At 40.1% G+C, this 20132-nt stretch overlaps 1 protein-coding gene across 8 annotated transcripts in view; it reads left to right on the top strand.

Moving 5' to 3' along the window:
- MYO1D (myosin ID) overlaps positions 1-20132 on the top strand; it is a 383024-nt gene that overhangs the window by 259651 nt on the left and 103241 nt on the right. For all 8 annotated transcript variants that reach the window (XM_055101291.2, XM_063599124.1, XM_034942108.3 and 5 more), the window contains one exon: positions 10744-10898. In XM_055101291.2, coding sequence (XP_054957266.1) covers positions 10744-10898 — 155 coding nt within the window. The remainder of the gene's footprint in view (positions 1-10743; positions 10899-20132) is intronic.

Below are 20132 nucleotides of genomic sequence, written 5' to 3' on the forward strand. Positions count from 1 at the left end.
GGTCCAGAGCCTCTTTGCATTTTGCCATGTCTATGTTGCTTTCAGTCCAGTCCTTTGAAATTTTGGTGGATTCACTGTGTATCAGTTTATAATCACTCCATTAGACAAAAAACACGACCACAAATCTCTGCAAAATAAACTCTCCCATACCTTGGGCTCCTCGTGAGCTATTGTGGGACAAGACCCTTAAGATTCAGGAGCCCTGTTGTTTATCGGATAGAATTTGTAAGGCATGCCCTAAAGATCTTTAGAGCCTCGTTTAGTCTGTCTGGAAGATACTATGGATGCCTTCGATCTTTCTAAGGTTTTAACAAAGGATTTTACAATCCCACTCTGGGTTTGATCCGTTGCCCTGAAACCATTTCTTAATTTGAGAATCATTTGCCATCTGGAGAAGCTGGGAATAAGAAACAGTTTTATTTTCAAGCCTAGCAATTGCAGGCTTCTTTATGTTTCCTCTAAATTTTACATGAGAGCAGAACCATTCTTTATTAAGGTCCTCTCTCTCCTCTCACATTTTTTTCATAGACAGCAAGAAGAAGCCAGATGGCACTTTCAGTATTCTGTCTAGAAATCTCCTTATCTAGATCATCACATTTGTTACGTACATTTTCTATTTTCTGCCTTCCCATAGGCAACAGTGTTGTCAAATTTTCTCCTACTTAACAAAGGTCCGCTTTCCTCTGGCTCGAAGTAATCTTTTCCCTGTTTTCCTCAGGCCCTCACTGACCTCCTCTTGAAGGCCTGCCATGATTCCTTCAACAGTCTCTCAGAACCTTTCCAGCTTCCACCTACTTCCCAAAGCCAGTGCCAACTATCTGGGATTATGTTATAGGAGCACCCTACTCCTGTTCCAAATTTTTATTCCAATTACTATTGCTGTGTAACAATCCACCCCAGACTTAGTGGAATGAAACGACCGCTACTTTATTATGTTCTTGGATTCTGTTGGTAAAGAATTTGAAAGAGGCACTGTGAGGCCAGCATGCCTCTGCTCCACAATGTCTAGGGCCTCCATTAGGAAGATTCGAAGGTGGGGGTTACTTGGTGAGTGAGAGTTGGAATCACTGGAGCCCTCATACACTCACTTGTCTGGCCCTGGCTGGCAGAGCTCAAGCCAGGACTGCTGACCAGAGCACCTGCACACGACCCCTCTGAGAGGTTTGGCTGCCTCACGGCATGGCACCTCAAGACCATCAGCCTGCTTGCATGAGGGCTCTGGGCTCAAGCAAGTTGTTGCTTTCAAGAGATGCTTGCTTATAAAGGGATAAACTCTCAGTTATGCCACAGCTTCCACTATTTCCATGATGAGCCCACACAGCTGAGCTTCCTGAGTTATAGCTAGTTGAGGAGTAAGGAGGGAACAAGATGTGGGGGACTGGGAAGGGAGAAGGAGGGAGATTAGGAGAGACAGATGAACAGAACAGAGAAAGGTGAAAAGAAAGTCACCAGGTGTCCTGCAAAAAGCCAGAGCAAACTGTCTCCCAAGTTTCTGAATGGAAAACAGAATGAACAGAATGTTCTCCATCAAAGAGCAGCCAAATCAGTTTGTTAATTGAGATCAAAAGAACATAAGCATTATCTCTGCAGTCTAATCAAAGAACAGAAGTTGAAGAGTACATCCAAAAACCCAAGTGTCTGTGTCAAAATACGAGCAAACACCTGCAGAAATTAAGTGACCGCTACAATTTCATGAAAGTTCTTTGTGTGTCAGGCATAGCTTTGGACGGGGTGTGGGGGACAGGGGCATGGAAGGGCAGGGAGGTGGGGGGAATACCAAGAATGAAGTCCCTTAGAGGTGTATGTAGAGAGCAGTAACCAAAGAAGAGGAGAGATTCTCCAGGACAGAAGATTGTGGAGCAGCTGCTACTGGGAGGAAGTTTGGAACAAAGATGCTCCAGAGTTAAAAAAAAAAAAAAAAATTAAAACATTATTATAGTGATGAAATAGCAATAAATACATTTGAGTATTTACCATCTTACAGTAAAATGAAGTATTGTTTTATATACCATGGTATACTGTAAAATAAAAACAATACAAATACAAAACTTCATACTTGGCTGAAAAAAGTGAAAGCCAGCGAGCCTGACCCCAAGGAGATCATTCTGGTTGGACAAGCACACAGATAATACATAAATGTGAACTATTAATAAACTGGGTTATATTGAGGTATTTCTTTTTTTTTTTTTTTTTTTTTTTTTTTTTTGAGATGGAATCTTGCTCTGTCGCCCAGGCTGGAGTGCTGGAGTGCTGGAGTGCAGTGGCACTATTTCGGCTCACTGCAATCTCTGCCTTCCTGGTTCATGCGATTCTCCTGCCTCAGCCCCCCGAGTAGCTGGGATTACAGGCACGCACCACCACGCCCAGCTAATTTTTGTATTTTTAGTAGAGACAGAGTTTCACCATGTTGGCTAGGATGATCTTGATCTCCTGACCTCGTGATCTGCCCACCTCAGCCTCCAAAAGTGCTGGGATTACAGGCGTGAGCCACTGCACCTGGCCTATATTGAGGTATTTCTTACTAGTGAACCACCCTTACTCTTGTGAATATACTCTCATGGACATGGTGTTTATCTTGTTGAATCCAGTTTGTTAATTATTTTGGATTTTGCATCTGTATTTGTACGTTACATTGATTTCTGGGTGTGTTTGTTTTTGTGTATGAGAGAGAGATTCGGCAGGTTTTGCTAGCAGGATAAATAAAATGAGTCAGTATGATTTTTCTCTTTTTCCATATTGTAGAGCATTTAAGTATGATAGAAACTACCTGGGCCTATAACATAACCTGTGCCTAGTAAGAACTAGGAGAGTATTTTTCTGATAATCTAAAAAAAAAACTTTTTGCTAGTTATAAATAGAAATTAATTGTTTTATCTTTCTTTAAGTCAATTTTACTAATTTATATTTTCCTATAAAATCATGCATTTCAGGCCTGGTGCAGTGGCTTACACCTGTAATCCCAGCACTTTGGGAGGCCAAGGTAGGAGGATCACTTGAGCTTAGGAATTCATGACAGCCTGGGCAACATGACAAAACCCTGTCTCTACTGAAAATACAAAAACTAGCCGGGTGTGGTGACGTGCTCCTGTGGTCCCAGCTACATGGGAGGCTGGGGTGGGAAGATTGCTTGAGCCTGGGAGGTAGAGGCTGCAGTGAGCCGAGATCGTGCCACTGCACTCCAGCCTGGGCAAGACAGCTAGACCACATCTTTAAAAAAAAATATGCATTTCATTAATATGAAATTACAATGACAAAAGTTTTTCTCTTGTAATTTCTTCTTCTTCTTCTTCTTCTTCTTTTTTTTTTTTTTTTTTGAGATGGGTCTCACTCTGTCACCCAGGCTGGAGTGCAGTGGCGTGATCAGCTCACTGTAACCTCAAACTCCTAGGCTCAAGCAATCCTCCTGCCTCAGCCTCCTGAGTAGCTGGGACCACAGGCACGCACCACCACATCCAGCTCCAGCTAATTTTTTTTTTAGCCGGGGTTTTTGCTATGTTGCCCAGGCTGGTCATGAACTCCCGGCCTCAAGTGATCCTCCTGTCTCAGTCTCCCAAAGTGCTGGGATTAGAGGCTTGAGCAACTGCTCTTAGCCTCTTATAATTTTGAAAGTCAACATACCCTTTCTTAAATCCCTTTCTCATTCCTAATGTTAAATATTTGCGGTTTTGCCTGTTTTTTCCTTGGTGAGACTCTGCCAAGGGTTTGGTCTGTTCAAAGAACCAGCTCTTTAATTTATTATGTATGTTGTTCTCATTCATAAACTTCTACTTTTATCTTAATTAATTTTATAAACAGGGTATATTTTTGTTTTTTGCTTAAATCTATAACCCCTCGTCCTCCAATAAAGGAGTTGTATCCTGTTCACATTTCTTACAGCAACTGGCAAAAAAACTTTTCTTAAATTCAATCATGTTATTTAAATGCTTTCTATTTTTTATGCTCCCACGCTATTTCCTTCTTTTTTCTTTTGCTGCATTGGTCAAGTTTTATTTATTCTCTTTTTACTACTGGTTAGAACCTTACACATCCTTTTTCATCTTAATGATTACTGTTAAATATTTGAGCTGATCTTTCCTAATTGATATCAAGAATAAAATGGATTTACTTATCTCCTCCTGTGAATTGTGACAAAATTAATATGAGTTTTCTTTTTGTTTTTGAGACGGAGTGTCGCTTCAGTGCCCAGGCTGGAGTGCAGTGGCACGATCTCGGCTCACTGCAACCTCTGCCTCCCAGATACAAGCGATTCTCCTGCCCCAGCCTCCTGATTAGTTGGGACTATAGGCACCCTCCACCACAACCAGCTAATTTTTGTATTTTTAGTAGAGACGGGGTTTCATCATGTTGGCCAGGCCAGTCTCAAACTCCTGACCTCAAGTGATCCTCCCGTCTTGGCCTCCCAAAGTGTCGAGGTTACTGGTGTGAGCCACCACACTCGGCCAAGTTTTCTGTTTTAAAAAAGGATATAAACCTGAATTTTATTTTCCTGTGTGGATAACTTATTTTTGTATGCCTAGATACTTGAAGATTTTTTCCTTTATTCTACAGGTCTAAAACTTCTCTGGGCTACACATCCAGAAGATCCTCTAAGTTTGGCTGGTACCTGTGATTCCTTTCTATCTAAAGACTGGGATGTTTTCTTCTATTATTCTTTAATTTTCTACAGTATCTATTCAGTTACTGCTTCCATCGTGTATGTAATTTATCATATTTGTCTTTTCGAATTATTGCTCTTTCTAATATCGGTCTGTTTTGCGCTGATTTCGTAAATGAGAATATGGATTAGAGATTTTCTTGTAGAGTGAGCTCTGCTCTCTAGCGCTCATTCCATTGCAGAGGATGCTCTGATTTCTCAGGCCGGCCTCCTCTTCCAGAACTGCTCAGCTCTTTACCTATCTAGTTGTGTTCACTGTTTGGTCCTTCTTAGTAAGGAGAGGCTGGGAGAATTGAAATGGGTTGCAATCAGAGACTGTTTTTGCCCTGTTCAAATCTTCAAGGCCAAAGAAGGGGAAGGCTTAGATTTATCATAGCATAGAAATCTCATCGATTAGGAGAAATAAGGAAGCAACAGGGGCAGGGGGAGCCTTGGTAAGGAGTTTCCCTTTTGTTCGGAGAAACGCATCTATGTGTTATGGCTGCCCAAATGCAATGAGGTAGTGACCCCTTCCCCAGCTGAGGTGTTTCACAAAATACTTTCCATTTGCATGGTGTTGTAAGGTTTTAAAATTATATTTTCAGTGATAAAGTTTTGCTGACATATTTTCACTTAGAGTGTAAGACCCTCGAAGACAGAGGGTTTTTTTGCTTATTTACTTTTTGTACTCCAGAGTTGCTACTATTTGATCCTTACCACAACCCTGCAAGGTAGACAAGGCACCTGATGTTACCCTTATTTTGCAGAAAAGGAGACAGATGCCCCAATAAATTAAATGAGTCACTCAAGATCACATGGCTGAATTGGGATTAACACCCAGGTCATCCTTAGTACACTAATCCCCACTTACCATCCTTTCTTCCAGAACTAAAGGGGACATTCTGGGTGCTGTTTGTCCTGCTTTGGCAACAATAGGGACTTAGTCTTTCATTATTTGTGTAGCAGAGCAACTTAAGTGCTGTTTTCCCTCATTTCTTCCGAGACTGACACACCACTAGGCCTGGGCGTACACATGAAGAATTCCCATCCACAGCAGATAAAGCCACCTAGACAGCAAGGGAGAGAGAAGGGGAGGGAGAGAAGCCCACCCGCTGAGAGGGGGTGGTGGCCGAGAGCAGAGTCATTGGCTCCTGTCCTCTGGTCCAGGTAGCACCTAGGAAGGGATCCTCTATCCCTGTGGTTTCAGCATTCTTTGCCGAATCTGTCTCTTTTCCCTGAACCCCTGCAGCTAATGCTCCTGGGATATGCTGGCAGAGTTACTGCTGTTACCATTCTCATTTCATTAGGCTTTAATCAAGCTCTCCTGTGAAGTGCTACATCAATTCAATTTTGAATTTCACATATAAAATAATGAAATGAGAGTGAAGCATGATAGACATAAAATGTTTTTTTAAAATGAAAATGATATTTTTAATTTAATCATATAAAAATCATCTGGATCCAGTACATATAAGTGGCAGAGAGTTTGCTATATTCTCTTACCAATGGCCTCAGAAAGCCCATGATCCACATTGGTTGGTGAATGATTTCCAATTTCTTTAATATTTTCCCTTCTCTCCATTAAGCCCTGACCCTGGCATTCTTTAAAATCAACCCAAGAACTCACCTCCTATGAAAATGTATTCATGGGAATACTTATTTATAGAATATATAAATATTCTATGTTCATTTATACATGATACTTGAAAAACCTGGTGTGATGGAAAGAACATGAGTCCCCATCAGTCTGCAGGTCTGAGTTCTAGTTCCCGGGCCTGCAGACGGGCTGAACTCCTTCAGTCTCAATTTCTATCTGTAAAACATAGGCATGGAACTAAGTGACACTGCAAATCTGTAAATTGTTAAGGTGTTTTTCTTCAGTTATTTAATACTTACCTCTTCCTCTGATCCAACTGGATTGTGAATCCCCCAAGAACAGGGATCACATTCTCAGCATCTTCTGCACGTCTGTCCCTACCACAGGCCGTGTGGCACTGCGCCATCCCCCAGTGGTTGCCTTGTTCATGCTGCCTGCCCGCCTGGCTGATAGCACCTGTGGTAGCCAGGAGGTGGCACTTCGGTATTTTATGCAATACAAGAACAGACCACAGAATGAGGAAATCACTCTGACTTCTGCTTTGTTGACCAAAGTAGAATATCTAGAGATCAAAACAGCCAGGGTGTGCAATTTTTTAAATTTATAGGCAATGAATATAATTTACATGCGTGGGTGGTGGTGTACAGGTCTCTTGAGTCTTAGTATGGGCATAAATTTGTGTAACCACTGCCACAGTCAGGATACAGAGTAGTTCCATACCCCAAAAACTCCCTTGTATCGGACTCCTCATAACCCCAAACCCTGGCAGCTACTGATCTGTTGTCCATCCTTATCCTTTTATCTTCTAGAGAATATCATATAAATGGAGTCACACAGGCTGTAACCTTTTGAGACTGGCTGCTTTCATTCAACCATAATGCCTGTGAGATTTATCCATGTTGTTGCATGTCAGTAATCTGTATCATTAGTTTGTTCATTGCTGAGTAGCATTCCATTATTTAAATGTACCACAGTTTGTTTATCTGTGCACACACTGCTGGATATTTGGGTCGTTTCCAGCTTTTGTCAGTTATTAGTAGAGCTGCTGTAAACATTCATGTATAAATTTTCATGTGAAGCTAAGTTTTTATTTCTCTAGGATATGTGCCTAGGAGTGAGATGGCTGGCTCATGTGGTAATTTTCCATTTAATTTTTTGAGTTAACAACCACTGTTTCCACAGTGGCTGTAACATTTTACATTTTATATTTTCACCAATGATGCATGTAAGTCCCACTTGTTCTGTGTCCTCACCAGTATTTAGTATTATCACTCTTTTGTTGCTGTAGGCTGTTTTGTTATTTTAGCCATTCTGGTGGGTTTGCAGTGGTTCCCATTGCAGTTTTAGTTTGCATTTCCCTAATGGCTACTGATGTTGAGCACCCTTTCATGTGCTTATTCACCCCTATGCCTTCTTTGGTGAAGTGATTTCAAATCTTTTATCCATCATTTTTAATTGAGTTGTTTACTATCAAGTTTAAGAGCTCTTTATAGATTCTAAATACAAGTCCTTTATCAGATACATTTTTGCAAATATTTTCTACCAGTCTGTGGCTAGTCTTTTCACTCTCCCACCAGTGTCTTCCTTAGAGCAAAAGTTTTAAATTTGATCAAGTTCAATTTATCAATTTTTTTGCATTATGGATTGTGCTTTTGGTATCATTTCTAAGAAATATTTGCCAACCCAAGGTCACAAAGATTTTCTTCTATGTTTTCTCCTAAAAGTTTTCTAGTTTTACATTTTGCATTTTGATCTTATAGTGCACTCTGAATTGTTTACGAGATGTGAGATTTAGGTAGACTTTTATTTCCGTTTGCATGGGGATGTCCAAATGTTCCAAATTATCCAGATGCCCACATTATCCTTTCTTCATTGAACTGTCTTTGCACCCTGGTGAAAAAATTATTGGCCATATTCACGTGAGTCTGTTTCTGATCTATGTTTTTTTTTTCCTTTCTAAATTATTGTCTTGATTAACCTAGCTTTATACTAAGCATTAAAATCAGCCTCTATGAGCCCTCCAACTTTATTCTTCATTTACAAAACTGTTATGGCTATTCTAGTTCTTTTGCTTTTCCATACACATTATAGAATCTGCTTGTTGATACCTACAAAAAATCTTGCTGGGATTTTGGTTGGGATTTCATTAAATCTATAGATTAATATGGGAAAAATTGGTACCTTAAGAATTTGTGTTTTCTAGTCCATAAGGATATTATTTTCCTTCATTTATTTAGGTTTTCTTTTATTCCTTTCATCAGCCTTTTAATTTAACTTGTTCAACATTTTGTAGTTTTCAACATGTAGGTCCTACAGATAGATGTTTTGTTAGATTTATATCTAAGTATTTTTGTTTTTGGAGTTGTTATAGATGGTTTTGTTTTTCAATTTTTGTTTCAAATTTTTCATTGCTAATATAGAAATATTTTTTTATGTCAGCCTTGTATCCTTTGACCTTACTAAATGCGCTTATTAGTTCTGGGAGCTATTTTGTGGATCCTTGGCATTTTCTATGTAGGCAATCATGTAATCTGAAAACAGAGACATGTGTTTCTTCCTTTTCAATCTGTATGCTTTTTAATTTTTTTTTCTTTGAGATGGAGTCTCGCTCTGTTGCCCAGGCTGAAGTGCAGTGACGCGATCTCAACTCACTGCAACCTCTGCCTCCCGGGTTCACGCGATTCTCCTGCCTCAGCCTCCTGAGTAGCTGGGATTACAGGCTCCTGCCACCACACCTGGCTAATTTTTGTATTTTTAGTAGATACAGGGTTTCACCATATTGGTCAGGCTGGTCTCGAACCCCTGACCTCAAGTGATCCACCCACCTCAGCCTCCCAAAATGCTGGGATTACAGGCGTGAGCCACCACACCCAGCCGCTTTTTAATTTATTTAACCTGCCTTGCTGCACTGGCTAGGGCTTCCAGTATAATGTTGCATAGCTGCAGTAACAGTGGAAATCCTTGCATTGCTCCTGATCTTAAGGGAAAACATTCAGTCCTTCTTCACCAAGTATGATGTTAGCTGTGGCATGTTGTATATGTCATTTTATCAGGTTAAGTTCCCTTATAATCCTGGTTTGCTGAGAAATTTTTATCATGGATAGATGTTGAATTTTGTCAAGTACTTTTTCTGTGTCACTTGATACAATCTGTGGATTTTCTTTTTTATCCTGTCATTTTATTCTGTCATTACCTTGATTAATTTTTGAATACCTAACTAGCCTTGCATTTCTTAGATAAACTCCACTTGGTCATGTTGTATTATCATTTTTATGTATTGTTGGATTTAATTTGCTAATATTTTCTTGACATCCATTTTTACATCCGTGTTGATGAAGGATATCAGTTTGTAGTTTTCTTGTACCGTTGTGTTTATTTTTGATATCAGAATAATGCCAGCTTCAAAGTGAGTTAGGAAGTGTTCCCTTCTCTCCTATTTTCTAGAAGAAATATGGTGAATTGGTGTTATTTCTTCTTTAAATGTTTGGTGGAATTCACTAGTGAAATCATCTGGGACTAGAATTTTCTTTTTCAAAATGCTTTTAAATATAAATCTAATTTCTTCAACAGATACAGAATTATTCAAATTATTTCTTCTTGGAGAGTTTTAGTATTTTGTGACTCTTAAATAATTATTTGTTGTTGTTGTTGAGATGGAGTCTCACTCTGTCACCAGGCTGGAGTGGAGTACAGTGGCATGATCTCAGCTCACGGCAACCTCTGCCTCCTGGGTTCAAACAATTCTCCTGCCTCAGCCTCCCAAGTAGCTGGGACTACAGGCGCACGCCTCCATGCCCGGCTGATGTTTTTTTTGTGTGTTTTTTTTTTTGTATTTCAGTGGAGATGGGGTTTCACCATGTTGCCAAGGCTGGTCTCGAACTCCTGAGCTCAGGCAGTCCGCCCGCCTTGGCCTCCCAAAGTGCTAGGATTACAGGTGTGAGCCACTGCACCCTGCCGGAATTATTTGGTTTTAACTAAGTTGTTGAATAAGTTTTTGTATAGAATTGGTCCAAATATTTTAATATTATCCTTTTAATGTCTGTGTGGTCTATAGAGATGGCCCCTCTTCCATTCCTGATATTGGCAATAAGTTCTTCCTTCTTTTTTTGTTTTGGGCTAGAGGTTTATCAATTTTATTGATCTTCTGAAAGAACCATCTCTGTTTCATTAATTTTTCTGTATTGTTTTTCTATTTCAAATTTTGTTCATTTCTGCTCTTTATTATTTCCTTCCATCTGCTTGTTCCGTGAAACTGATAAAGATTAAAGTCAGGAGGGTCACTGAGCAAAACCCTTAGAAAATGTATGACGTGTTTTGTTGTTTTTAGGGATGGTGTCTCGTTATGTTGCCCAGGCTGGATTCAAACTCCAGGGCTCAAATGATCATCCTGTTTCAGCCTCCCAAGTAGCTGGGACTACAGGCACATGCCATCATGCCCAGCTCCAAAATGTATTTTTTAATTCATTCTTTTGAGAATGATCCAAATAGTTTTCCATGCATTTTCTCTTTGCAGTTGACTGGTCTGAGTGTCTCCAATGGAAAGGACCAACTTGTAGTGTTCCATACGAAAGACAACAAAGACCTCATTGTCTGCCTCTTCAGCAAACAGCCAACCCATGAGAGTCGAATTGGAGAACTTGTTGGAGTGCTGGTGAATCATTTCAAGAGGTAAAGTTTGATTTTTGTAACTAAGACACGTTTTAAATCTATGAAATCTTTAATCGTAATTATCACTGAGCTTGTTTTGTGCCAATTTTAATGTATTGAGCTATTTTTCTCCATAAGGACAACTTAAATCATCTGTTTCGCAGAAGGTAAAATTAGCATCCCAGCTTACTTTCGAGATTAGGAATGATCCTCTACTTTTCCAGCCTCCAGCTGAACCAACAATGAGAGATTTCCCTAAATGGTGATTTTTATTCCACTGTCGATCCAAATGCAATTAAATCCAAAAGATAGACAAATTACCTTATATTCTTCTCATCATAGCTTCTCATTTACCCCAAGTATAATCAGTTTGTGTGTCCACTATGACCATAAGCAAATTAGAAGGCAGATTTGGGATGGTTTGCAAGTCCATGAAGACTACAAGAATTCCTGAGAGAGGCAGTGACCACTGCAGAAACATGGAGTCATGATGGAACATGGCATAATCTGAGAACTTCATAGTAAGCCCTGATGATACCTGGGGCAGGGGGGTGAACAATGATATAATAAATATAAACAGAGAGCAGGTCCTGAGAGTGATGGGGACCAGTGAATGGATAATTTTAAGCAGGGGAGTGATTTTGTCTGGTTATTTATTGGAGTTGTTTCAGAGATTGGATTTCTCTTCCCATAAGGGGTCATGGAATATTTGGGTGGGTGTGTCTCTCCAAAGTCAAGTGCTCTCTTTGTGGCATGCTGCCTTCACCTCCCAACCCCACCTGATGCTGGGAGAAGACCACTCATCAAAATCAGTGACTGAGAAATGATACAAGTGTAGTTCCTTTTTCTTCCTAAAAGACATTTCCTGAGTTCCTAAAATTAATCAAGTATTCCTTATTAGTATGTTTTTTTTTTTTTTTTCAGTTTAGACGTGGCTTCTCTTTCTCTCAACAAACACATATTTGGAATCAGATGTCCACATATCTAATTCTATTGTGTTCATTTTGGCTGATAAATGTATAGAGCATAATTTTAGAGGTGGGCTGCACAGACCATTTATTTTATGTTATTACACCTTACATTCTAGATCAAAGTAGATCTTTAAATATTTTCTGTCATTAAATGCTTTTAGATGCTGTAAGTAAAATAATACTTAATGGTCATTTGTGGGGAAAAAATAAGAAAGTAATTACCAAAAATAATAATAAATGCATAGACTTTTGAAAATTCCTTTCCATCTGCCAAATAAATGTAAAGCCAAGAAAAATTTTAAAAAGTTTAGAATGTGGCCGGGTGCAGTGGCTCACGCCTGTAATCCCAGCACTTTGGGAGGCTGAGGCGGGCGGATCACGAGGTCAGCAGATCGAGACCATCCTGGGTAACACAGTGAAACCCCGTCTCTACTAAAAATACAAAAAATTAGCTGGGCTTGGTGGCGGGCACCTGTAGTCCCAGCTACTCAGGAGGCTGAGGCAGGAGAATGGCGTGAACCCGGGAGGCGGAGCTTGCCGTGAGCCAAGATCCCGCCACTGCACTCCAACCTGGGCGACAGAACGAGACTCTGTCTCAAAAAAAAAAAAAAAAAAAAAAAAGTTTAGAATGTAAGGAAAAGACATAAAGAAGGCATCTCTGCAATAAATGTCTATAACTCAAATAAGCAAGCTTATTTTCCTGCTAATATTTATAGCAAAGTATAGAAAATTAAAGGAATTTTAATTTGTTACTCTTAATTTGGATACCAGTACTAATGAATGCAAGAGTTTTTGCCTGGGAAATTGAAGTATTTTATCTCTGTCTGGGTGCTTATTTAGCAAATTCTGATCTATTAAGTGCCTTCTACAAGTGACAGAAATACGTGAATCTGGATGTAGATTTCATCAGTTGCTTTCTTTTCCTAGCTAGCATATGCATGCTGAGGTACATTTCTAGGCATATGTCCTCTATCTTTAATGTATGTAAGGATTTTTAATTTCTTTAAAATGTACAAATGTGAAGAGAAGACTATCAAGATGCTAGGATTTTTTTGGTGGATTTTTTTTTTTTTTTAATTCTTGGTGTTTCTATCTTATGAATTAAGAGTGAAGTGGAAATGAGAGATAAAATCTTTCCTCCCAGACCCCAGAAAAGTCAGGCTTGAAATTTTGACTTAGAGTTTTAGTCATCAACTTACTATTTACTTTTTGGGAAAAGGTTAATTTGATTTTTTCTAGCTATTTTCTTTTATTGTCAACTATCGTATCATTGCCATGACATTGAAATTCACATTGTATTTTATAAGCATGATGTTGTGGCACATAATCTTATTTGTCCCTGAGTTAATTATGGAAATCTAAAGGTTCGGGAGGGAATTAACTTCGGACAAATTCTTTATCTTCCAGATAATTTCCGTAAAGTACATTCTGAGATGTGTTCTTGTCAGCAGTTGGGAGGAAAGGGCTCAGAACTTCCCAAGGCTGAGGCAAGAACCAGCTAAGAGGACCAGAGGGAACAGTGCCCAGCCTCACAAAGAGCCAGGAGTAGTTTCTGATCTAACAAGGCAGACTAAAGAACTTCGTCATTCACAGGGTAATTGGGTAGAGTATTCAGAAGGGTTTTGCCTCAGTAGGGGGGAATAATTGGCCCTAGAATAAATGCTGCTCTGGTACCACCTAATAAATCTTAAAAGCAAGACCCAAAAGGCTCAAACTGCCTCCAAGTAACTTAGCTATGTCCTGAAACAAAGCTCATGTATATTTCTAAAAATACAAAAATATCCATACCCAACAGGTAAAATTCACAATGTCTGACATCCAGTCAAAGATTACGGGCATGCAAATAGGAAAATACAGTCCATTATGAGGGGGAGAATCATCCCTTTGAAACCAACCCAGAACAGACAAAGATACTAGAATTAGCAGATACAGACATTGTAAGTCATTATAACTAGATTTCAGATGTTTATAAGTTAACTAGAGATAAGGAAGATGTAAGAAAAAGACCCAAATCGAACTTCTAGATGAAAAATACACTGATGTTTGAGATATTCCATGATTTAAAAAGAAAACAAAACAAGACAAAGCATGTCCTCGAATAAATTTTTCCTCATCACCGTGAGTTGAAGCCAGAACTTTCCTGGCATTTCCTTTCACATGAATCTTGAAACAAAAACCAACTAAGTATAAATTAGTCTCTCTTTCACCTCCTGCAGTCTTTATTCAATCCGGACCCATTATTTCTGCCTCTCCAAGTACACACCCACATATTTCATGTTTGCTAAAACATTTGAAGACAATCTTTAATAAAGTACAGGTATACCTCGTCTTACTGTTCTTGGCATTATTACACTTCACAGATATTGTGGTTTTTATAAATTGAAGGTTTATGGCAACCCTGCATTGATCAAGTCTATTAGCGCCATTTTTCCAACAGCATATGCTCACTTTGTGTCTCTGGACACTGGAAGAAGATGCCATCTAGAACTTTCATAGCTAGAGAGGAGAAGGTCAATGCCTAGCTTCAAAGGACAGGCTGACTCTTTTGTTAGGAGCTAACAAATTGCCACAGCAATTTTGATAATTCTCATAATATTTCAAAACTTTATATTGTTATTATCTGCTATGGTGGGCTTTGATCAGTGATCTTTGTTATTACTGTAATCATTTCAGGGCACCACAAACTGTACCCATGTAGGACAACAGACGTAACTGATCAATGTCGTGTGCATTCTGACTGCTCCACTGACCATCTATTCCCTCATCTCTCTTCCTCTCCTCAGGCTCCCCTATTCCCTGAGATACAACAAGATTGAAATTAGGTCAGTTAATAACCCTACAGTGGCTTTTAAATGTTCAAGTGAATGGGAGAGTTACACATCTCTCAGTTTATTTTAAAAACTAGAAATGAGCCAGGTATCATGGCTCATTCCTGCGACCCCAGCACTTTGGGAAGTTAAAGCGGGAGGATTGCTTGGGGCCAGGAGTTCCAGACCAAGGTCTGCGCAACATAGTGAGACTCCATCTCTACAAAAAAATTTAAAAGTTAGTCAAGCATGGTGGTGCACACCTGTAGTCTGTAGTCCCAGCTACTTAAGAGGCTGAATTCAAGGCTGCAGTGAGTGATGATTGTGCCACTGCACTCCAACCTGGGTGACAGAACAAGACCTTGTCTCAAAAAAAAAAAAAAAAAAAGGGAAAAGAAAAAGCTAGAAATGATTAAGCTTAGTGAGGAACGCAGGTTGAAAGCTGAGATAGGCCAAAAGCTGGGCCTCTTAAATTAAACAGCCCAGTTGTGAATGCAAAGGAAAAGTTCTTGAAGGAAATTAAAAGTGCTACTGCAGTGAATACATGAATAATAAGAAAGTGAAACAGTCTCATTGCTGATACGGAGAAAGTTTGAGTGGTCTGGATAAAAGATCAAACCAGCCACAACATTCCCTTAAACCAAAGCCTAATGCAGAGCAAGGCCCTAAACTCTCTTAAATTCTTTGAAGGCTGAGAGAGGTGAGGAAGCTGCAGATGAAAAGTGGAAGCTAACAGAGGTTGGTTCATGAGAATTAAGAAAAGAAGACATCTCCATAACATAAAAGTGCAAGGTGAAGCAGCAAGTGATGATGGAGAAGCTGTGGCAAGTTATTCAGAAGATGTAGCTAAGATAATTGATTAAGGTGGCTACATGAAACAACAGATTTTTCAATGCAGACAAAGTAGCCTTACACTGGAAGAAGATGCCATCTAGGACTTCCGTAGCTAGAGAGGAGAAGGTCAATGCCTAGCTTCAGAGGACAGGCTGACTCTTTTGTTAGGAGCTAATGCAGCTAGTGTCTTTAAGTTGAAGCCAGTGCTCACTGACTGTTCCAAAAATCCCAGGGCCCTTAAAATTACACAAAATCTACTCTGCCTGTGCTCTATAAATGAAACACAAGGCCTGGATGACAGCACATCTGTTTATAGCATAGTTTGCTGAATATTTTAAGCCCACTGTTGAGACCTGCTGCTCAGAAAAAAAAGATTCCTTTCAAAACATTACTATGCATTGACAATACATCTAGTTATCCAAGAGCACTGAAGGAAATGTACAAGGCTTGATTAATGTTGTTCCCATGCCTACAAACACAGCATCTATTGTGCAGCCCGTGGATAAAGGAGTAATTTCAACTTTCAAGCCTAATTATTTAAGAAACACATTTCATGGCCAGGCACAGTGGCTCACGCCTATAATCCCAACACTTTTGGAGGCCGAGGTGGGCTGATCACCTGAGGTCAGGAGTTTGAGACCAGCCTGGCCAACATGGTGAAACCCTGTCTCTACTAAAAATACAAAAATTAGCCAGGCGTGGTGGCACACACCTGTAATCCCAGCTACTTGGGATGCTGAGATAGGAGAATTGCTTGAACCTGGGAGGCGGAGGTTGCAGTGAGCCAAGATCACACCACTGCACTCCAGCATGGGCAACAGAGTGAGACTCTGTCTCAAAGAAAACAAAATGAAAGAAAAACATTTCATAAGGCCACAGCTGCCATAAATAGTGATTCCTCTGATGGATCTGGGCAAAGTAAACTGAAAACCTTCTGAAAAGGATTCACCATTCTAGATGCCACTAAGAACATTTGTGATTCATGGGAGGAGGTCAAAATATTAACACTAACAGAAGTTTGGAAAACGTTGATTCCAACTCTCATGGATGGCTTTGAGGGGTTCAGGACTTCATTGGAGGAAGTTATTGCAGATGTGGTAGAAATAGCAAGAGAACTTGAATTGGAAGTGGAGCCTGAAGATGTGACTGAATTGCTGCAATCTCATGATAAAACTTGAATAGATGAGGAGTAGCTTCTTATGGAAGAGCAGAGAAAGTGGTTTCTTAAGATGGAATCTACACCTGATGAAGATGCTGTTAACGTTGTTGAAATGATGACAAAGCATCTAAAATATTATATAAACTTAGTTGATAAAGCAGTGACAGAGTTTGAGAGGATTGACTCCAATTTTGAAAGACATCCTATTATGGGTAAAATGCTCTCAAACAGCACCGCATGCTATAGAGAAATCTTTCATGAAAGCAAGACTCAATGAATGTGGCAAACTTCATGGTTATCTTATTTAAAGAAATTGCCACAGCCACCCCCGCCATCAGCAACCACCACCCTGATCAGTAAGCAGCCGTCAACATCAAGACAAGACCCTCCAACAGCAAAAAGATTACAACTCACTGGAGACTCAGATGATCATTAGTATTTTTAGCATTTTTTGTTCTTCTTTAATATCCGCTTAATTAAAGGAGCACTCTCATTGGATTTAACTGAACATTCAGCCGGCTTCTCTGTTATAGTTTGCTTATGTTCTTTTTAAATCACACTTTCCTTATTGTTTTTAATTAAAGTATGTACAGTATTTAGACATGATGCTATTGTACACTTAATAGACTACAGTATAATGTAAACATAACTTTTATATGCACTGGAAAACCAAAAAAAATTGTGTGACTTGCTTTATTGTGATATTCACTTTATGGCAGTGGTCTGCACCCAAACCCAAAATATCTCCAGGTTATGCCTGTATATTCCAAAAGATGACATTAAGAATATATAACAACCAGTATGGCTCAAGCACAGACCAGTCAGAACAGACAACATCCAGAAACACCTGATACCAGCAAGTCCAGGCTGTATTCCACAAATCAAAAATTCCACCATGGGGTGGGAAGACCCAAAGTCAAATACATTTGGGATATGCTAATGAAGTCAAACAGGTTTCTTTTTTTTTCTTTTTTGAAACAGAGTCTTGCTGTGTCACCCAGGCTGGAGTGCAGTGGTGCAATCTTGGCTCACTGCAACCTCCGCTTCATGTATTCAAGCAATTCTCGTGCCTCAGGCTCCTGAGTAGCTGGAATTGCAGGCGTGTGTCACCATGCCCAGTTAATTTTTGTGTTTTTAGTAGAGGTGGGATTTGGCCATGTTGGCTAGGCTGGTTTCGAACTCCTGGCCTCAAGCAGTCCACCCGCCCTGGCCCCTCAAAGTGCTGGGATTACAAGCGTGAGCCACTGTGCCTGGCCCTAACAGGTTTCTTTACTGCAGTACCTCTCCGAGTCATTAATATGCTTTTGTTCATTGTAAATGCTACCAATACAAGAACAAGAGAATTCTATCTATATTGATATAAAACCATTTCCAAATAAGAGGAAAAAAGGGCAAGGTACAGAATGGTGTATGTACCGTACCACCATTTGTGTAAAGAAGTTGAAACGAGATTTCTTTTTTTTTTTTTTTGAGACAGAGTTTTGCTCTGTCACCCAGGCTGGAGTGCAGTGGCACAATCTTGGCTCACTGCAACCTCCACCTTCCCAGGTTCAAGCAATTCTCCTGCCTCAGCCTCTCGAGTAGCTGGGATTACAGGCACCTGCCAACATGGCTAATTTTTATAGTTTTAGTAGAGATGGGGTTTCACCATTTTGGCCAGGCTGGTCTTAAACTCCTGACCTCAGGTGATCCACCCACCTCAGCCTCCCAAAGTGCTGGGATTACAAGCACCCGGCAAGAAGTTAAACCGGAAGATATCCGTATCTATCACTGGATAACTATATTATAGGTAGATATATCTCTATTTATATAGATAGATATATAGATATCTCCTATGACTTTTTTTTTTACAAAAATGGTGATATGCTACACATACCATCTGTACCTTGCCTTTTTCTCCTACTAAACAATGTATAGATATAGGTACAGATAGATATGTATACACACATATGATTATGTATAATACAGGCTATATCTGGGAAGATATTCAGGAAATGGATAACAGTGTTTGTCTCTAGAGAGGGAACTGAGACACCTCAGTACAGGGAGAAAGAGGTAGGAGGGAGATTTATTTGTTTTTCATGGTTAAACCTTCTGCGACCAATATACGTGTTACTGATCTAAAATTTTTTCATTTTAATAATAAGTGGCAGCTAGTTTTTAAGCATATCGTAGGTGGCTCTGAATTCATTATTATTTTGCTTTCCTGCCTAGAAAAGTAGAAAGGAACAGAAGAACTGTCCAAGTGAACAATCTCTCATAGCATTTCAATATATTGAAACAATCCCAAATATAGCCTCTTGGAATATTATCTTTCTGTATGGTCTTGTTGTATATATCACATGAGCCTAAGGTGAGGTTTCTTTTTCTGTGGTTGTGCCAGTGGTTTACAGAGGTTTTGAGTGTGGCTGACTTTTGGTTTGCGTTTCATCCTCAGCAGCAGCTACCTGCTGGTACTGAGCTTTTCTGCCCACTACTAAACAGATGGTCTCACGTTGGCTGCCCTAACTATGAAGTCACCAGAAACTCTGCAGTATTAAGCTGTCAAAGGACCCATCTGCCCTAAGCAGCTGTCCAGGCATTTGCCTGCCTGGATGCTGGAAACCTCAGTATAACTCCAATTGCAGGCATTAAAATTTCTTATTTTTCCTGTTCTCTTTCTGTGGATGCAAGCCAGAAATCAATGCCATCTGCTTCTTGTTCTTCTTTAATATCTGCTTAATTAAAGGAGCACTGTTACTGGATTTAACTGAACATTCGACCAGCTTCTCAGTTGTAGTTTGTGTATGTTCTTTATAACTCACACTTAGAGCCATGGGGAGACCCATACCGATAAGCAGGCCAGCAGTTGCTGGCTGCACATTGCTGTCACTGCCGCGGCAGTACAGGTGAGGAGCCAGGGGAGGTGAGGCCTCATGACAAGAGGTGAAGGAGGCAGAGGATGGGGCCACCTCCCAAAGGTCCCAGCGCCTGGCCCTCCCCGTCCAGCAGAGCTGCTGCTCACGCCTTCTGCTGCACCTGCAGTGAGGCTCCTCTGCCCCGAACCTGAATACCCGTTTCCATGGCCCTTGATCTATGTTCCCAGACTGCTCTCTTTGAATGCCTGGCCACTCATTTTAATAGTTTATATTCCATAAGCAAAATAAAGGTACGCCATGTCGATTGCCAGCTGTGGAGGACTGGTTGATTAAATTTTGGTCCATCAAATTTAGGGTATTTGAGCTATTTAAAATAGTTATTGAAGGCACCTGACTTATGGGGGACAGAAAAGTGAGTGGCCACAATTCACTTTCCTCTGCCTTCCAATAGAGATACACGTGAAAACACAGGAAGCAAGGACACCTTTCTGTAGTGCTGGAAACTAGAAATATGACTCAATCCTGGACCTGCCAAGAGGGGCGCCCTTCACCCCTGCTCATGTATCGTCTCACCAGGTCTTCCCTGACTGTCCTCTGGAGACTAGCAATTCACCCTGTCCCACCAC

Source organism: Pan paniscus, chromosome 19 (genome assembly GCF_029289425.2).
Source record: "Pan paniscus chromosome 19, NHGRI_mPanPan1-v2.0_pri, whole genome shotgun sequence".
Taxonomy (NCBI): domain Eukaryota; kingdom Metazoa; phylum Chordata; class Mammalia; order Primates; family Hominidae; genus Pan; species Pan paniscus.